This window comes from Dermacentor andersoni, chromosome 2 (assembly GCF_023375885.2).
Source record: "Dermacentor andersoni chromosome 2, qqDerAnde1_hic_scaffold, whole genome shotgun sequence".
NCBI classification, from domain to species: Eukaryota; Metazoa; Arthropoda; class Arachnida; order Ixodida; family Ixodidae; genus Dermacentor; species Dermacentor andersoni.
Window position 1 is genome coordinate 139532302 of NC_092815.1, and position 18163 is coordinate 139550464.

Genomic DNA, 18163 nt, shown 5'->3' on the forward strand with positions numbered 1-18163 from the left:
AAGTGTTTTCTTCCCTTTCACGTATGCTTCCAAACGCTACAGTAGCACGTGGAGGACGTTCAACCTCTCACCGAATTTACCGCAGATTGGAGGCTCATCACCCGTCAACAAGTAGTTGTGTGAGCAGTAGGTGTGTCCTATTCTCAAGCGGCATAACGGGACATCGGCTTCCGATAATTTCGTTGTTCATGGTCAAATTCCTAACGGTGGTTAATCAGGTGAAGCATATTAGACGTTTCAGCATCCCAAGGGAAAGGTTTCCAATCTAAGGCTGCGAAGCCAAGGAAGCGTTGCGAGCTTTCGTTGCTGCGGGCGTAGCGAGTTCATGGGCAAACACATTACCTTCAATACCTCTTGGCCGAGGAACCCAGCACATTACAGTACGTTGTTCAACAGCACAAACATCGCACAGAAGCGAATATAGTTCAATAATTACAGAATTTTTATGCTTTTTAACGACATTAAGACCTTAACTACGCCTAATGAGAACGCAAATACAATTGAAATCAGTAATTTTAATTGCGTAATATGCTTCACAGCTGATAATGGTGCACATGCCTCAGCAATGAAGATGCTTGTTAGTGGGTGCAGAGCGTCGGATTCTCAAAATTATGGACCGACGACTGCATAAGACACGTCGGCATGCAACTTTTATACGTTGGTGTAAAATTCTGGGCATGAGTAATTGGCTTAAAGCTCATGGAAGTGCATCCGAATTCGTGCCTGTGGGGAGTGCTTTATGACACTGATAAATGATGTGTCAGATTCTATGAGCTGCCACTGCCACAGCGGTAGTAGTTTTATTATAATTGGTTAAATCATGGGGTTTTACGTGGCAAAACTACGATGTGACTATGAGACACGCCGTAGTGGGGGACTCCGGAATAATTTGGTCCACCAAGGGTTCTTTAACGTGCATCTAAATCTAGGTACACGGGTATTGTTGCATGCGCGTACTTTTCAGTGCGTTTATTTTAAGCACATTTTGATTCGCCCACTCATACAATTTATTTAATCCAAGCTGCAGCTGGCCGTTTGCAGATAGCAACGCTGCATGATTTGAATCATATCTACACATCATCGACACATACAGAATAATGCATAGTGCGTGGAATGACTGAATGCAGGAAATTAATGTTCACAACAAAGAGTGTGCAATGAGCACGCCCCCTTGCGGCACACCAGTCTCCTCTGTAAATGGTCTAGATGAAGCATTACACACACTTATGCGAAACGTGCAGTTAGACAGGTAGCTTTCGACTGTGTTTGACATATCTACATGGACTCCCATCGCGGAAAGATCTCGCAGAATCCCGAAGCGCCATCTCGTGTCCTGTGTTTCCTTAAGATCTAGAAATACCGAAAGACTGCTTTTGTATTGAGGCATCTCTGACATTTTTCTCAGTGCGAAAAATGCTGTCTGTTGTCAACGTACCGTCTCGGACACTACATTGGAAGAGATCTAGTATTTTGTTGTTATCTAGGGAACAAATAAAGTGCCGATTTACCATTTTATTAAAACACTTGCGCAGACAGCTTTACCGTTATTTGCCTGTACCTGCAGGCTAGGGATGCATTTATGCGTTGCTTAATTATTGAGGTAACTAAGCTTCTTTCCACGAGGACGGAATGTACCCAGTCGCCCACATGGCATTAAAGGTAGACAAGAGTTTTTTTGAGTGTTTCAGGATGTAGGTACTTAATCGGGTACATTCGATCCTCGTGGGAATAAGCTGTAGTCATTCCAATAATTAAACACTAACTTATTGGCATCCTCTTTGCAACGGGGTAGTGAGAAATAGTCACCTAACCAGCTTGAATTACTCAAGCATGCTATACATATTTTTCACTCTAGCATTTTTCAAACATCTCTAATCCTATTTTTCTTCCTCGAAGCTTCTCTTTATAATTTGTACCGCTACACATTGTTGTAACGGATCCGGTCGTATCAATCTCTTCCTTGCTTTTTTTTCTACCTATATTGCAAACGTCTCTTGCTTACCTCCACTGCTGACTAGTTGATGCGTCCGTCAACATTAAATCCAAGCTCTTCTGGAAGTTGTATGTTACCTACGGGTCTCACTTGGTTAATTCCTGTGCATTCCATAAGGATTTGCTGGTACGAATTTGCATGAGGATTTGCCCTGGTATTTTGCTGCAGCCTACGTATGCCTCATCTAGTCGCGAATATTTGCTCCGTTATGTGTTTTCCTCAGGCAACCAGCTCGAGCCTCATATAGCAAGGGATTTTCGTTCATGTTATCGTACAGATTTTCCTTTCTATTTTTTTTCTTCATATTGTCGCGGTTCAACGCGAACAAGAGACACCAATATGTTGAGCGAGACGGCGGAACAGCCTGTTGCAAAACCACCAGAACAAAGACGTCTTCTTCGTCTCTGCATTTCCCCGTCCCACTACAAGGAGTCCGTTAAAGCACTACCCTCATCGTCTTTTACATGCCTAAATAGAGCACGCGTCATTTGCCCTCTCTCTAAAGGAGCATAGCCCGGACGCTAAGCAATAAAGGAAAGTCCGCCGTACAGTCACTCGCTGACATAGGGCTTCATGCGCACTACGTGCACAAGTTCAGAACAGTGTTCGCGGCGTCTTGTGCAGTAAGGGCTATCTGATGCAACGTAACTTAGCCGTCGCAGTACTTTATAGGGTCGGAAATATCGCCTGAGGAGCTTCTCGGATAGTCCCCCTTTTCGTATAGGCGTCCAGACCCACATTTAGTCACCGGGTTCGTAAGTTACATGTCTATAATGGGCATTATAGACACCTGTATCGTACTCTGAAAAAATTACGGGGTTCTACATGCCAAAACCACTTTCTGATTATGAGGCACGCCGTAGTGGAGGACTCCGGAAATTCGGACCACGTGGGGATCTTTAACGTGCACCTAAATCTAAGTACACGGGTGCTTTCGCATTTCGCCCCAATCGAAATGCGGCCGCCGTGGCCGGGATTCGATCCCGCGACCTCGTGCTCAGCAGCCTAACACCATAGCCACTGAGCAACCACGGCAGGTTGTGTCGTGCTCTTGCTGCCGGTGTATTCGCACGCGTGCGAGCTACCTGGCTTCTTCTGCACGTTCCGTAAACGCACCAGCATCCGTGCCAATGTCGTCAGGTTCGTGTGGTAGCGTTGCATCGAGTATCGTCCTTACTTCCCGCCCGTGAACAAGGCGGAATGGAGTCATCCGTGCAGTTTCTTGTTTAGCCGTGTTATAAGCAAACGTGATGTAAGGCAGAATCTCGTCCCTACCTTTGTGCTCTGTATTCAGGTGCATTGAAAGCATGTCTTCGATTGCTTTGTTCAGGCGCTCTGCTAGTCCATTTGTTCGTGCATGGTAGCCTGTTTTCTTTTCATGAGTCATGCCACTGAGCATCAGGAGGTGATCTAAAAGCGGGGCTGTGAATGCGGTGGCTCAGTCTGTTATGACGATGGTAGATGTGCCATGTCTCAGGACAACATTCTCAATGAAAAATCGTGCCACCTCGGCTTTTGTGCTTCTCTGAATAGCTTTTGTTTCGGCGTAGCGCGTAAGATAGTCAATTGCTATAATAACACAGCGGTTACCCGTAGTAGAAGTATGAAGTGGACGCAAGAGGTCCATTCTGATCTGGTCAAATGGCGTTTGCGGAACTTGAACGGGTTGTAGCAAGCCGGCTGGTTTGTTGGAGGTGACTTGCGCCGCTGACGATATAAGCAGGTACGAATGTGGTGTTTCACGGCAACGGGCAGTCCTGGCCAATAGTGTTTTTGTCGCACTCTGTTCAGCGTTCACGTGTATCATAGATGCCCAGAAGTGATCTCGTTCTGACATGCTTCCAGTACTTCACAACGAAGAGCAGTAGGAACGACGAGGAAATGGCTGGATCCGCTCGAAGAGAAGTTCATTGTGCATAGAACTTTGTTCCTTAAGAGGAACGATGAGAATCCTCTCGCAAAAGCCTGAGGTGCGGTCTGAGTTTGTCTCTCCAAGAAGGTAATCACACCAAGTAGCTCAGGGTAGTCACGTTGTTGTTGTGCAATGGTAGGCGTATCGAGAAGACCGAGGAATGCTGTCTCCTCTTCATTGGAAGAAGCCGACTCTATGGGCGCCCAAGACAGGCAGTCGGCGTCGGTATGGCGTTTCCCTAATTTGTACATGGCTGTCATGTCAAACACTTGCGTCTAAGACTCCAATGTGCTAATCGCCCGGAAGGATCTTTAAGATTTGTGAGCCAGCAGAGCGAATGATGGTCGATGATAACTTTGAAGGGGCCACCATACAAATACGGGCCAAATTTTGTAACCGTCCATACGATGGCGACGCACTCCTTTTCAGTTGTAGAGTAGTTTGCTTCTGTGCGTGAGAGCGTTCTGCTTGCATAGGTGGTCACTCTTTCTATGTCCTCCTGGCACTGCACAAGCAGGGCTCCGAGACCAACATTGCTGGCATCAGTGTGAAGCATTGTAGGAGCTGTCTCCTCAAAGTGGGCAAGCACAAGGGGCATTCATAAACGCGTCCGCTAATCGGTAAATACAGCTTACTGTCCGTCGCCCCATACAAAAGCAACGTCATCCCCCCTGAAGAGAGTCAACGGCAACGCAGTGCGAGCAAAGTCAACGATAAAGCGCCGATAATGTGCGCAGAGGCCCACAAGGCGTCGAGCAGCCTTTTTATATGATGGTACGCGCAACTGGGCGACAGCGGTAATTTTGTTAGGATCTAGGCGGACACCCGCATGACTGACGACATGGCCAAGAACCTCAAGCTCCTCAAAGCAAAATTGACATTTCTCCGCCTTTAGGGTGAGACCGGCGGACCGTATTGACTGCAGAACCGTTTTAATCCTGTCAAGGTGCTCCGGAAATATTGCAGAAAACACTATTACATCACTGACATAGACTAAGCATATTTCTACTTCAGCCCCGAAAGCACGGTATCCATTAGCCGTCGGAAAGTAGCAGGTGCAGAGTGCAAGCCGAAAGTGAAACCTTAAATTAATATAGTCCATCTGGCGTGAAAAAGGCGGTTTTCTCGCTGTCTCTCGGGTTTGCCTCAATTTCCCAATGCGTGCTTTTTATGTCCATGGAAGAAAAATAATGAGTGTTTCGAAGCCTATCGAGTGAATCGTGTATGCGGGGAAGCGGATACACATCTTATTTTGTCACCTGATTTACCGCTCGATAATCCACACACAAACGCAGGCTGCCGTCTTTCTTCTTGGCCAAAACTACTGGTGATGCCCAATGACTCTTGGAAGTCTGAATCACGTCGTCTTCAAGTATTTGGCTTACCTGCTGTTGTATCGCCTCGCGTTCTTTTAGGGCCACACGATGATGGTTTTAATGAATCGGTCTTGTTGCGTCCTGTGTGACTATTCGGTGCTTGGTTAAGGGCGTCCGACCGACCCTTGACATAAACACAAAGCAGTCGCGGAACTTGGCCAGGAGCGCAAGAAACGTTTCTCGCTCGTGTTGTGGTAAAGTAGTGTTGGCGTCAAGAACAGGTACCGGGTCTTGCGTAGATGCTTCCTCGAGTACTGAAAAGCAGCCACGAGCATCAGCGACGTCGTCAAAATAGGCCGCGGACGTGCCCCTTGGTAGGTGACGTCGCTTGGTGCTAAAATTGGTTAACAATAGGTTCGTGCGCCCATCAGTGACTTTTACGACGCCTCGTACAACGGAGATACCGTGGGTGAATAAAAACGGGGTTACTTGGTCTGCAACTCCTGCACAATCAAACGGTACGTGACATGCCACCGAAACAAGCAAAAATGAACGAGGTGTGACGCCCACATCATTTTCGATGAGACGAAAGGAGTTGCGCTGTGGCGATAAGCAGGGAATTAAACCAGGACTCTTATAAAACGTACCCGAGTGGTCCGGGATGTTGATTATAGCACAATATTACCTTACAAAATCCATACCTATGATCAACTCTTTAGAAAATTTTGGAAGAACGACGAAAGTGGCCATAAAAAGGAATCTTCGATGGTGATTCCCGCAGTACAGCTTCCAACAGGCATGAGCAGTTGGCCGCCTGCGGTCCTTATTGGGGTCCCGTCCAGGGCGTATTTACCTCCTTAACGCGAACGGTTAGACCTTGACTCATTATGGAATAATCGGCACCAGTGTAAACTAGTGCTTTCACTAGCTGTCCGCCATCGGAAACAACAAGATTCGCGGTCACAATTTTGTTGGTATCCACAATTTCGTCGGTATCAGGGTTTGTCGGTTTCACGGCGTCCTGCAGCGGAGTTATCGGGGTTTTTCTTTGTCTTGTCGGCCCGAAACTTTACCCCCAGAGGTCGCCGTCGTTAGTCTCCCCGGCTTGAGCTGGGCGACCTCCTTCCCCTAAGGTCAGCAAAAGGACGTCCGTTCTGTGAAGACGAATGAGCAGGGGACGGAGAGCGGGACCGTCGGTCGAAATCGGTCTGGGGATCAGGCAGAGTGTGCTCGTTCAGAGTGCGCATTATCGAAGGAACTTAAAAGGCAGCATCTTCGTATCGTAGCATGTAGTCATCACAAGTGCGTCGACCCTCAGACCAGAATTGTCGAGGTCCGAAAGAGGTGTCGCGGTACCAGCAAAAGCGGCCAATATGGCCGATGCCTCTGTAGTTATAACAGAGCCTATCGAATGTGCGCCATATGTTCATTTTTCAAATTTGCGGAGGCCTCGAAGCCTCGTCTTCTGGCGAGGACCAGAATGCAGTTGACGGCGGCTGGCGGTAGGACGGAATCAGAACAACGGGCGGACGTCTCAAAGTTTCCTCTGGTGGTGATGACCAAGGTGAGGCTCTCGGCGGCTGGTGGTGCGACCGCATGGTCATCACAGAGTGTTGACATCGGAGAATGTCGGCGTAACTTACGGGACGCTGCTTGTGACTAGGATCTCTTGCCGAGAACGCTTGCCTAATTTCATTACGCACGACTTCAGCGACTGACTCCACGGGTGCGCTTACTGCCGGTGTCCGGAGCTTCTGAAGTTCTTCGCGAAGACTCTCCCGAATTAGGTAGCGGAGGGAGTTGTGATTGCTAACTGTCGTTCTGGCGGCGTTGATTGGAGTGCTGGTGGACAAGCGCTTGTACTGCCTGCACCTTAGATAGAGCACGCGTTCAATACCAGCGGCTTTCTTTATGAAATCCGCCACTGTACTCCGTGGGTGGCGCACAAGTCCTGCGAATAGTTCTTCTTTGACGCCATGCATAAGGTATCGCAGCTTCTTTTCATCGGGCATGTGAGGGCCAGCTCTAAGACACAGGCGGGTCATGTCCTCGACAAACATTGCTACGGTTTCCTTCGGTGCATGGATGCGCAATTCAAGCAGTTGCTGGGCACGATCCCGTCGATTGACACTCGCAAATGTTTCATTGAGCTGATGCTGCAAATCAGCCAATGTTGTGATGTTGGTCTCACGCTTTTCCAGCCACGTGCGAGCAGTACCGTGAAGGGCGAAATACACGTGGGAGAGTTTCTATTGAGCAGTCCAGCCATTGACGCTGGCAACACGTTCGTACTGGTCAAGCCAGTCTTCAACGTCTTCATGTGCACCACCATGAATGTGATCGCGAATCAGTAGTTGCAGGAGGGCTGCCTGAGCTGAACTGGGAGTAGAGCGGTCTTGTGGAACTCGTGGAAGCTGTGGTGGACTGGCGGTCGCCATTGGCAGAGGTAGACACCACCTGGACCAACTTTCCTGTAGGGGATGGAGCTCAGCAGCAAGGCCTAGCAACCGCCGACTGAAATGATGCACAGGAGTGGTAATCGGAGATGGGATGGATGAACGGCTCTCAGGAGGAGTCCGGAGCATCAGGCAGGGTTGTGTTCCCCCGACCTCCACTCGTGTAGCGGTTCAACACGTACAAGAGATAACAGTAAGTTGGGCAAGATGGCGGAATAGCCTGTTGCAAAACCACCAGTACAAAAACATCTTTGTCCCTGCATTTCTCCAGTCCCATTACACGGAGTCCTTTAAAGCACTATCCTCATCGTCTTCTACATGTTTGCATAGAGCACGCGCCAATATTCTTATAAATATCCGTGGTCATTTTTGTTTCCATTGTTTGCATCCAATTCACCGTGGCTGTTTCTCTCAATTTCTTTCTGATGAATTCTGGATGTCTATTTACAATTTCAGCTACCCTGTAATTGGGTGCCATCTTTCTTGAACTGTTTCTACATTCTGTGCGTAGGCTTTTCAGGTACAGATAATTGTGCACTTTACCCAAACATTTATTTTGATCCATGTTCCTGAGTCTTTACTCAAAACCAATTTTGCTCTGCGCTTCTGACTTCAATCGAGGCGCAACCCATGTGACCCTGCACTGCCTCATTTGCACTGCCTCATTTCATACACGATACGATCGCCAACTCACGCTTAGTTGTTGCAGCAAGTGAGATGTGTACTACGTTAAGCTAAGCTAAATGGGCTGTTGTAGTCCTCATTTCGTGCACATTTTCGATCAGTTCGCAGTCGCTCTGTGCGTTCCTTGAACCTCAGGAATGTTTGTGTGTAATGGAAGGCACTGGATATATATTCAAAGTGTTCGCCCAGATAATCTGCGTGATCTTTCAAGGTCCCACTTAGGGTACGCGCGCGCGTTTTGTGTGACCAGCGCAGTCTTAAACCATTGCTGCTGACGGCTGCTTTACACGCTCATGCGGAGTTCCCAAGAAATCAAAGCGTTAAAGGCATCCACGCGGAAACTTACCGCCTTCACCCCCAGAAGAAGAACGAGGTCTGCTCCAACAGCCATTGCAGAAATCACGGCATAGGCAATGGTAAACAACCTTGTGGTGGAGATATCTGCAAAAGTGAAATTTAGAATGTCACAAGAATCTACTGATTGTGGAGGATAAAATGGGTGCAAATATTCCAGGTTTAGAAGTGAATCGAATAAGCTGTCCTACTCGACTCCCACTGAATTTGATGACGCGATATCGGACAGTTTTTCAATAATGACTTAAATAACTCGGGATATTAGCGTTTATACGAGCGTGATGTGAGATAGCGATGTACAGGTATTGCTTCGGTGTTTCCATCTTAATATGTGTACCGCAAGAGCAAGTTAGCAGAATATGTTTCGTATTTATGCCCACCATATTCTGGACCAGTCTGAAACTAGAAGTACTAGCTGCGCAAAAGCATTTGCTAGAAAGTGGGGGTGAGGAGCAACTAAATATTTTCGCGGTGATTTGTATTCACCCATTTAAGTGCATTGCGGAACTAGCTACCCAAATTGCCGATTTGGTATTCAGTTCAATGCAGAAGTCTACTGTTCACTTGATGTCGCAGGAACCTAAGAACTAAAGTCATGTGGGATACTATATTTTACAGCGAAGCTGTTTTTGGCTCGAATCTGGAAAAAATGCGTCCGAGACGTTGACAAAAACAAATTATCATGTGGGTCGATCCTGGTGATAGTGCCGAAAGGGTCCAAGCACGAACTCTTGAGGGCTCGGGATGACGATGCGTGTCGAAACGTCACTTCCTATGTATAAAGTAAAAAAAAAAGGAAAGCTGCAAAATAAAATATATCAATAAAAGAAATAAGAAAATAAATATTGAAAAACAAGAAAAAACAAAAAATACAAATATAATAAAAGGAAAGACGAAACAACGAAGTTATGATGTCGACAAGAACAATGCGCCGGATCGATGAACTTTGTTGTCCAAACACTAATCTATGACGATGCGTGTCGAAACATCAGCGTACATGTGTAAATAAAAAAAAAATGAAGAGAATAAACAATCAGAAAAGAAAAATAAATACAAGAAAGCAAAAAAGAAACAACGAACCTATATGTTTGTGCCTTTATTCAACCAATATAGCATAACCACCACATAGAACGTCACATAGATATTGAGCAATACAGCTTCGCTGGTCTTCCACTTCCACATAGTGCAAGGGCTGACAATTTTGTATTATTACGATATCAATTATTCTAACATTGGGGGCGCATTCACAACGTCGGTGCAGTCGTGCTGCTTTGAAGGTCTCTAGAGACGGGAGAGAAACAAATGCAGCATATCCAACGGGCTGGAATCTGTGTAGAGCGAAGCTTGGTGTGAGTGCATAAAGAGTCGAAATACGAGTTTGTGTTTATTGAGTGTGCGCACAAAGTGACACAGAAGGATTTATTTGGCTGTAATAGAGAGGCTAATGTATTGCCGCCGCCGCTGCCGCGGACGGACGGACGTACGGACGGACGGACGGACGGACGGACGGATGGATGGACGGATGGATGGATGGATGGATGGACGGATGGATGTTATGAGCGTCCCCTTTGGAACGGGGTGGTGCGTTGCACCACCAGGCTCTTGTTAGTTTATTGCCTAATGACCTACCTATGTTTAAAAAAGAAGAAAAGGAAGAAAACTCACCATGAATTCCAATAACCAAAATTTCTGAGCCCCTATTGTGAACTTTGTTTTTGTACGCCTCCGCTGTTTGTCGTTTCTCTACTTCTGATCCATCAATCTTCCAGTCTCCTCTTATTAATCTCTATTGCGAACATGTTTACTTTCCCCCTGATCTCGCTGAACCTAAGGGCTTCAAGAGACGAGTGATTCCTAAATCGACCGCTCGGCAGATATCTTCACATTCTAATAAAACATACTCCATCGTTTTCCTACCTTTAACGCAGCAAGCGGTGTCCTCCGCGGATGCGCGGAGGAAAGCGTCATCTGGTGGAGGCGCAAGGAACCCAGCAGTGTGCGCGGCGCGCGTACTCCGCCGTCATTGGTCGGCCTGTTCGGCAAGTGAACGGCCAGGCCGTAGCAATCACGGCCACGAAACCCAGCGACGTTGGCAAAAAATGGCTGTGGCTTAGCTAAGGTTAAGCCCAGGATGCGAAGCATACTAGCCTTTATTTTAGTTGTTGAACCACTGTTTAGCCTGGTGAACCGCTGTTGCTTGGCTATATTTGGTTCGGCTAGACGAAGAAACAACTCATGCAGGCGAGCGCACGAGCTGAGACCCGGCTATGTAGCTACGCGGCCGCAAGCGAGCGCACGAGTTGAGCCTCCGCTTTTGCAGCTGTTATGACGTCATATGGTAGCTACGCGGCCGCGCGCGGCGCAGCAAGGAAGACCGTGGTTGTGCTGCTAGTATGCTTCGCATAAAAGAAAAGCTTCGCTTTTAAAACGAGGAAGCCAAGGGGCCGCAACGTCAGGTTTTACCCAGTCGACTGTGCAGCGGAACCAGGGCAGCGCTCCACCCTCTTCCGCTGGCACGAGCGCTGTGCGCAGAATGAGTGGCGTCCTTGCTGTATACCTGCGGGCATACCGCACCGCAGTGCACACAGTGCTCTGAGCGGAGCGGGCGGATCAGTACAGTTCACGCTACAGCCGCTGACGTTTTTCCTTCGGTCTCAACGTCTGCATCATTCATGTGCCGACGCTTGCAACGCCGGCGGTGGCGCTCATCAAGCCAGCTTTGCGAGACGCCTGATGGCTGCCATGGCACTGAAGAGATATTTGTTGATATACTGCGTTCGTTCAAGAAGATAACTGTGGTGCCACACTGGGCACCCAGTTTTAATGGGTTGCAGAAATGGTGAGACTGTCGAAACAAAAATTGCTTTCACTACCTCAATCAAGTTAGCAGATTTACAGGCTGCCACAAAACGGGGCGTTTATATTGAATGACAGCTAGTAACTTGTTGAGCGGAATCGATGAGCACACGTGCGTTAATTCCCTCAAGAACTGGTGCGCCTCTGCGCAAAAGCCACGGCTCTAGCAGCGCAATCGTTCGGAATAGGAGTCCTCACTTGCAACGGCCCCTAAACTTCGAGGCTTAAGTGATGTGCGTTACATTTGAAAGAAAACAGCTATTCCATAATTTTAATAGTGAATTCTGAAGTCGAATACGATCAAAAATAGCAAATACCACTCGATTAGACTATATGTTTCTACTTCGTTCCGCCTGCCGGCACGTTGAAGGAGATCGCCAAACAAGCCACGGAGATTACATTGGTAAAGACTTCCTGGTCCCGCCCGATTCAGTCTGAGTAAAGGGGACATATCTTTTCCTTAACCCTCTCGTACATATTAAGGTCATTTTCTTGCCTTGACTCCTTTTCTCTCAAATTCGATTGGTTCACCTGGGGCTGGTGCAGCGTTTAAATGAGACATGCCTATTCCGGTCGGGAGTTCTCACTTCTTCAGTCAATGAATTTAGAATATTTGATAATCTTTCTCTTACATATATGTCGTGGACATATATGTCTATGTACCCAAAGATTTACCTAGAAGTGCATTGGCCATCTGCATCTCTTAGCTCCACGCATTTAAGAAACCGGATTTATTTCACTATGGTATTGTTTTCGTTCATCAATGTCCGTGATCGACACCCCACCAACAAGAAGCGTGCGTTCAATGACACGATATCAATAAAACTTTCATACGTAGCTTCATGTTGCAGATAGGCGGCTTCTGTGGCAAATTTTGCGTGTTATTCTTAAAAAAAGAGTGTTAAAAATAGCAGTTCACTTGGCTTAAACTACGATTGGTACTGGTTGACAAGCGTCGCACGCGCACCAAAGCAAGTAACATGAGAAAAAATCTTACTGCGCAGACTTTCTGGTAGAAAAAATGGTCGTCCGCCAGCGTCCCCGGAACGAACGCGCTCGCTAGTAGACGACGCACTTGAGAACGACAGCAAAATTGAAGACGTGCCCATGCCTTAAATATGTATATGTAGCAAAAAGGTGTCAATATAAATTTGAAGTTCAAAGTCAAAGTCAAAGAGTTTATTCAGACAACGTATGGTACAGTTGCCTAGGGCGCAGGCCAAAAGGCAAGTGGTTGCCTGACAAGGAGTCTGCGCCTTTCTTCCTCCCATTCGAGAGCACAAGACATTCAGCGCATAAAATGAACACTAAACGAGATGGAAATACAGAGTGGTTGGTGACATTGAAACGGGAGTTATTTCATATTGAACATTTATGTACAATTGGGAAAAATGCAGTAAGAAACAACAGAAAAAACAAAACAAGAGGAGTGGTCATGCCTGCAGTGACAATAGATACATAGTGACGTTATTTTTGAAAGCTTTGAATGATTTACTTTCCTGGATAATGTTTACAGTAGGATGGTGATCGTTTAAAAAACTGGAAATTCTGTAGCTACGTTTCTGGGTGCCGTACGTATTTTTTCCTTATTGTAACATATGTGCCGGGTGTTGTAGGTGTGTGTTTTCGTTAGATACTGTTGAAAGAAAGCCGTAAGATCGGAATGCAGTTGTAGGTAACTAGCTAACGCTATCTTTTGGTTTATAACATTCCACAGTGTAAGCAGTTGACGTTTTCTAAACAGTGGGGCAGTGTGGCTAAGGTATGGTGCATTATCTATTAGGCGCAGAAATTTCTTTTGTAATAAATATATGTTTTCATTGCTTGTTTTAGGTGCTGTGCCCCAGACAAGAAGACAATAGTGGAAACGCGAATGTACCAGTGTCTAGTATAGCTGTTTCTTTAGCCAGGTAGGCAAAAGGTTCTTTATTTTATACATGGTACCAATGGACCAGATATACCAGTGCAAACTTTTTCTATGTGAGGTGACCAGTCAAGATGCTCGTGAAATTTGACACCAAGAAATTTATGTGTTGCTACACGTTCGATAGATTCATCGCAAAATTGGATAAGTATTTCTTGTTTTATACACTTGTTACGAGCGCGGAATATAATGTACTTAGTTTTTTTAGTGTTTAACTCTAGTTTATTACCATGGAGCCACGTGGACAAATTTTCCAGCCATACATTGGTTTCTACTTGGAGGACTTCTAGGTCTTGTCCGCAGAAGAATACATTGGTATCATCAGCGTACATTATTATTTCTGGTGTAAAGGGCACGTTAATTATATCATTTATGTAAAGCAGCAATAACAGCGGCCCAAGGATTGATCCTTGTGGAATTCCATAATTTATCTGACCTAAGCTGGATTTTCCATTCATAATATTCGTGTGCTGGTGACGATTTAGGAGGTAATTCTTTATTAATGCGAGAGCCGTTCCTCTAATGCCATACTTATATAACTTGTACAGTAAAACAGGGTGCTTAATGGAGTCGAATGCCTTTTTAAAGTCTAGAAAAACACCTATTGTATATATTTTCTGCTCAAAGTTGTCTATTGTCTTGTCCTTAATTTTTATTAGCGCCATTTCAGTAGATTTCTCTTTCTGGAATCCGTATTGCTGCTCGGCGATGATATCGTTTCGCTTGCAGAAGTTTAGTAGCCTGGTGTTTATAACTTGTTCAACTACTTTCGAGAGGATTGGTAGGACTGAAATTGGTAGGATTGAAGTTGAAAAGCACCACCATTTTAAGAGCGTACGCGTGCAATCGGTCTCAGCGCCCGCAGCGAAATTACGTTGAATCTGCCGCGAAGCGCCTCTCCTCCCCAATCCAGTTCGCTTGCTGCGCCCTCGCGAAGTTTATCCACAAGCCGTCTCTCAGCGGGAGAGCGCCTTTCGGCCCACTCTGCCATAGTCTAGTACACTCTAGTGCTGCGCAAGGCACACTTTGCGGTGTCGATGGCTATCAGATGGCGACATAGTAGCGCAGGTCATCGGTATGCAAAACAAAGCGCTGCATGAGCAGAGGTCTATCTGCGGCTGCTGCTGTGAATCGGAGCCACGCGTCACCCATGCGCTGTCTCTCGTGATTTCCCCGATTAGCAGCGCAGTCGCGCCACAATTCGGTGCGTTTGCAAGCAGCCGCACGATACATATTCTGCGCCAGCCACTATATCGCGAAAAGATGTGCTCAGGGGCCGTATTCTGAAACGATCCACTTCGGCCATACTATTGCCTTCGCCACGCTTTCACCATCTGTGCGCACTCATTGGCCATTTAGGCAAAATCGGATGAGCTACGTCATCCGATTTTGCTCGGCTAGCCAATCAGCGCGCGACTGACGGTGGAACTATCGCCGAAGTGAATCGTTTCAAAATACGGCCCCAAATTTTGCATTAGAGGGTATCGTAATCGCTGGTGAAAATTTTATCTGCCACCAGTGCACGAAATTTGATAACGTTTGCTACATTTAAAAGAAGTTGAAATCTTGTGACTGGCTCGTTAGCGAATGTTTTATTTAGGTAGTCAGCTCTTTCGGTCAAAATTGCTAAAGATTGCAAATTTCCAGAAAAAGAAGCTATAATGTTTAGACCTCTGTAACTCAGCAATTAAAAATTAAATCGAAATTTTCTAAATTGCATCTAACAGCACATCTAAAGCAGACCTAATTGGTCTATTATACATGGTTATAAGTTATACTACTAATATGTGAGTGTTCATTTGCAAAACCCTTGTAAAAAATCTAACAAGTCCTCGTAAAATATAAATATGTATAATAAACTTGTCCGCTTTGGATGCTCTAACGAATGGAGTTTACACAACTGCGAAAGCTGTTCTTGGTGGAAAGGTACGAATGGGTAAACTTCTTGCTGCTATTTTTTCACAGTGATGAATGTTGGAAAATTTCTTGGAGAAAATACAGGTTATAAATCAAGCTTCCATTTCCAACAGTCCCTAGAAATTAGCATTTTCTTCTAAGTGCCACAAATTAAGCTAGGCCTAGCGGTTATCTCAGAAAATCGTTTCTGCGTTTTACATGTATTTTAATAGGCGGTATCGGAGTTGGGCCCGAGGGATAGTTTCCTCTTTGTGACTTTGCTCTGCTAATGTTAATGCTAGCTTAACCATATCATAAAAATTCGCTGTTTCAAGGTAAAATGTTGCTTTTGGCTGAGCACGATATGAGGATCAGTCATAAAGTTTCCCGGGACCACAAGGTTTCATCCTAAAACCAGTGACGCGATGACAGATCTGTACGGAGGAAAATGCCCTTCTAAACACGCAGCAGCGCTTCACATGACGGAACTAAGCGAACCTAACTGGCTGGCGCATGTACGAAAATTGTGACACGAGTTGGACAGCCCCCGTACGTGGCACCTTTTATCCTCAGGTTGTCCCCGACTATGCTACTTCCGGATTGTGCGTGAGAACTCGATGGTACAGCTTAGACATCTTTGATGTATGAGTTGTCAGATTTGTGAATGATTTGCAGGTCGTCATCATACGAACTGTGTGGCCCATGCATGTACACGGGCTGCTTGTGTTTCTGTCGGAAGCATTGGGAGGCGCAGACAAGCAAGTTGCTATCGGCGCGGTGCTCACATTAGAGCGAGTCGGCTGGTTGTGAAGCTCTAGAAATACTAGAAACATGCGTTTCGTGAGCTCTATTCCTGTCCGTTGCTTATCGCTAGGCTCACAGCAATATGAAAAGCTGTCAGCTGCATTTTAGTCCGTTTTAATGCATTTAAGACAACCGTTAAACTACTTCCATTACAACTGCTAAACTACTTCCATTACAACCGTTAAACTACTTCCATTACAACGTGCTCGCGTTCTGTATGTATAGTAACGCTATTTCTACTCGCGCCTAAGAGTAACGACGCCATCATTTTCTGATAGAATGGATCTTAGAAGAAAATAAGTGACAGAAACAAATGAGAGACCTGCGCTTGGTCCTGAAAAGCGTAACGACTCAAAACAGGCACAACGCGTCAGTGTACCCCCGGTTGCCTCGTACGAAACCTAGGTCACGACTCAGGCATTCTATTAATACCTATCCGTGCCTCGTTCCCTTCGTCCAGCACATTTCTTTATGCGCCTGTTTGATCTTTCTCGATTACGAGAAATAAAAAAACGCGAAGATCATGTTCTCGTGGCCACATCGAAACGCAAGCCGCCGTGCTTACCTATGACCTTGGAGTACGTTGGAAAAGGTTTCAAGGTGATGGGAAGATCGCGTTCCTGGGCCAGGTTGTACACGCACTCGCCGATCGTAGCGCCGTTGAAGAGCTGCGTTGATGACATACGGCGTTGAAATGGTCTTGGCTCAAACCGCACGTCAAAGACAGCAGCTCACATTAACCACTGTATTCACTGAAACCAAGGAACGTGCTGAACATCCCGAGGGTTCTGCGCGTACCGCACAGAAGATGGACATTTGAGGGTAGCTCATGCACATGTACATCATTCGCGGTGGCTCTATGGCTTGGGCGTTCTGCTTCTGAGCGCAGTTGGCTCCATACCTGCTCCTTTCCAATGGCGGTGCGATGCAAAAAGGCTCGTGTGCTTAGACTTAGATAGAGAGATAGAGGAAAATGAAAAATCACATACAGGGACGTACGACTCAGCCCGGTTGGCAAGGTGCACGTTAAATTACCGCAGGTTACTGAAAATAATTCAGCGCCCCACACAATAAGACCACTCATTTATTCCCCGTGTGCATGCTTTGAGACGTTAGACCACACGATGTGGTTTCATTTTGACGTTAAACTGCAGCGCGCTCGAAAGACGAAGGTCGCAGTAAGTGAACAAGGGGGCACTTCCTTGCTACCTGCCTGTGTCCGTCTTTTGTGAGCGCTGCTGTTTAACATTGGATAACTCGTGCACCTATCGGTTCGTTTGCGATGGATTTCGAGACACCGCAATGCAGTGTCGAGCTGCACCGGACAAAAGCGCTGCCGAACATACTCCACCAAGTGGCAGAAACTCTCCGGCACTGTGGTTGCATCAGGCGATCATCAGACGACTGACGACGCAGCTAATCAAAATCTAGCTGCCATTGCGGCGGCTCTATCGAATAGCTTTGTTGTTTAGTACTGCTGCAGGCAAATAAAACATGAATCGAAGGTTATACAGTAGATCCCCTCAAGACTACTAACAAATCTGTGAGATTTCGCAACGTCGCTGTCCCATCGTTACTGGTCCAATCGTTACTCTAAATATATGCGTAAAAGCCGAAGTCATGCAGCAGTCATGACTAGATCACACTATTCCTTGAAATCGTAATAAACTATTGATTTCACGAATCCTTCACATTTGACTTGACCTCGATACAGTGGTATACAACCCTGCGGATTGTCGGAGTTCACCGCTTTACTTTGCTTCAAACGAAGCCTCTCTACTCTCTACAAAATAGCGCTTACATATGAGTATATTCCCTGTGTCCATAGTTTCGCTATAGGAAGAATTTAATGTAGCTTAAATGTTCGAGAGAGAAAGAAAAAACTTTATTGTTCAGTTAATCGGAGTTATGCCAGGTCTGGTTGAGGCCCTCAGTCCAGGGCTCCACTGGCTCTTGCGGCTCGCTGAG

At 46.3% G+C, this 18163-nt stretch overlaps 1 protein-coding gene across 1 annotated transcript in view; it reads right to left on the minus strand.

Annotated features, from left to right (window-relative positions):
• The window catches only part of LOC129387460 (uncharacterized), a 33120-nt gene that overhangs the window by 11306 nt on the left and 3651 nt on the right, over positions 1 to 18163 (minus strand). The window contains exons 3-4 of the mRNA XM_055076382.2: positions 16761 to 16863; positions 8708 to 8802 (exon numbers count right to left, since the gene is read on the minus strand). Coding sequence (XP_054932357.1) covers positions 8708 to 8802; positions 16761 to 16863 — 198 coding nt within the window. The remainder of the gene's footprint in view (positions 1 to 8707; positions 8803 to 16760; positions 16864 to 18163) is intronic.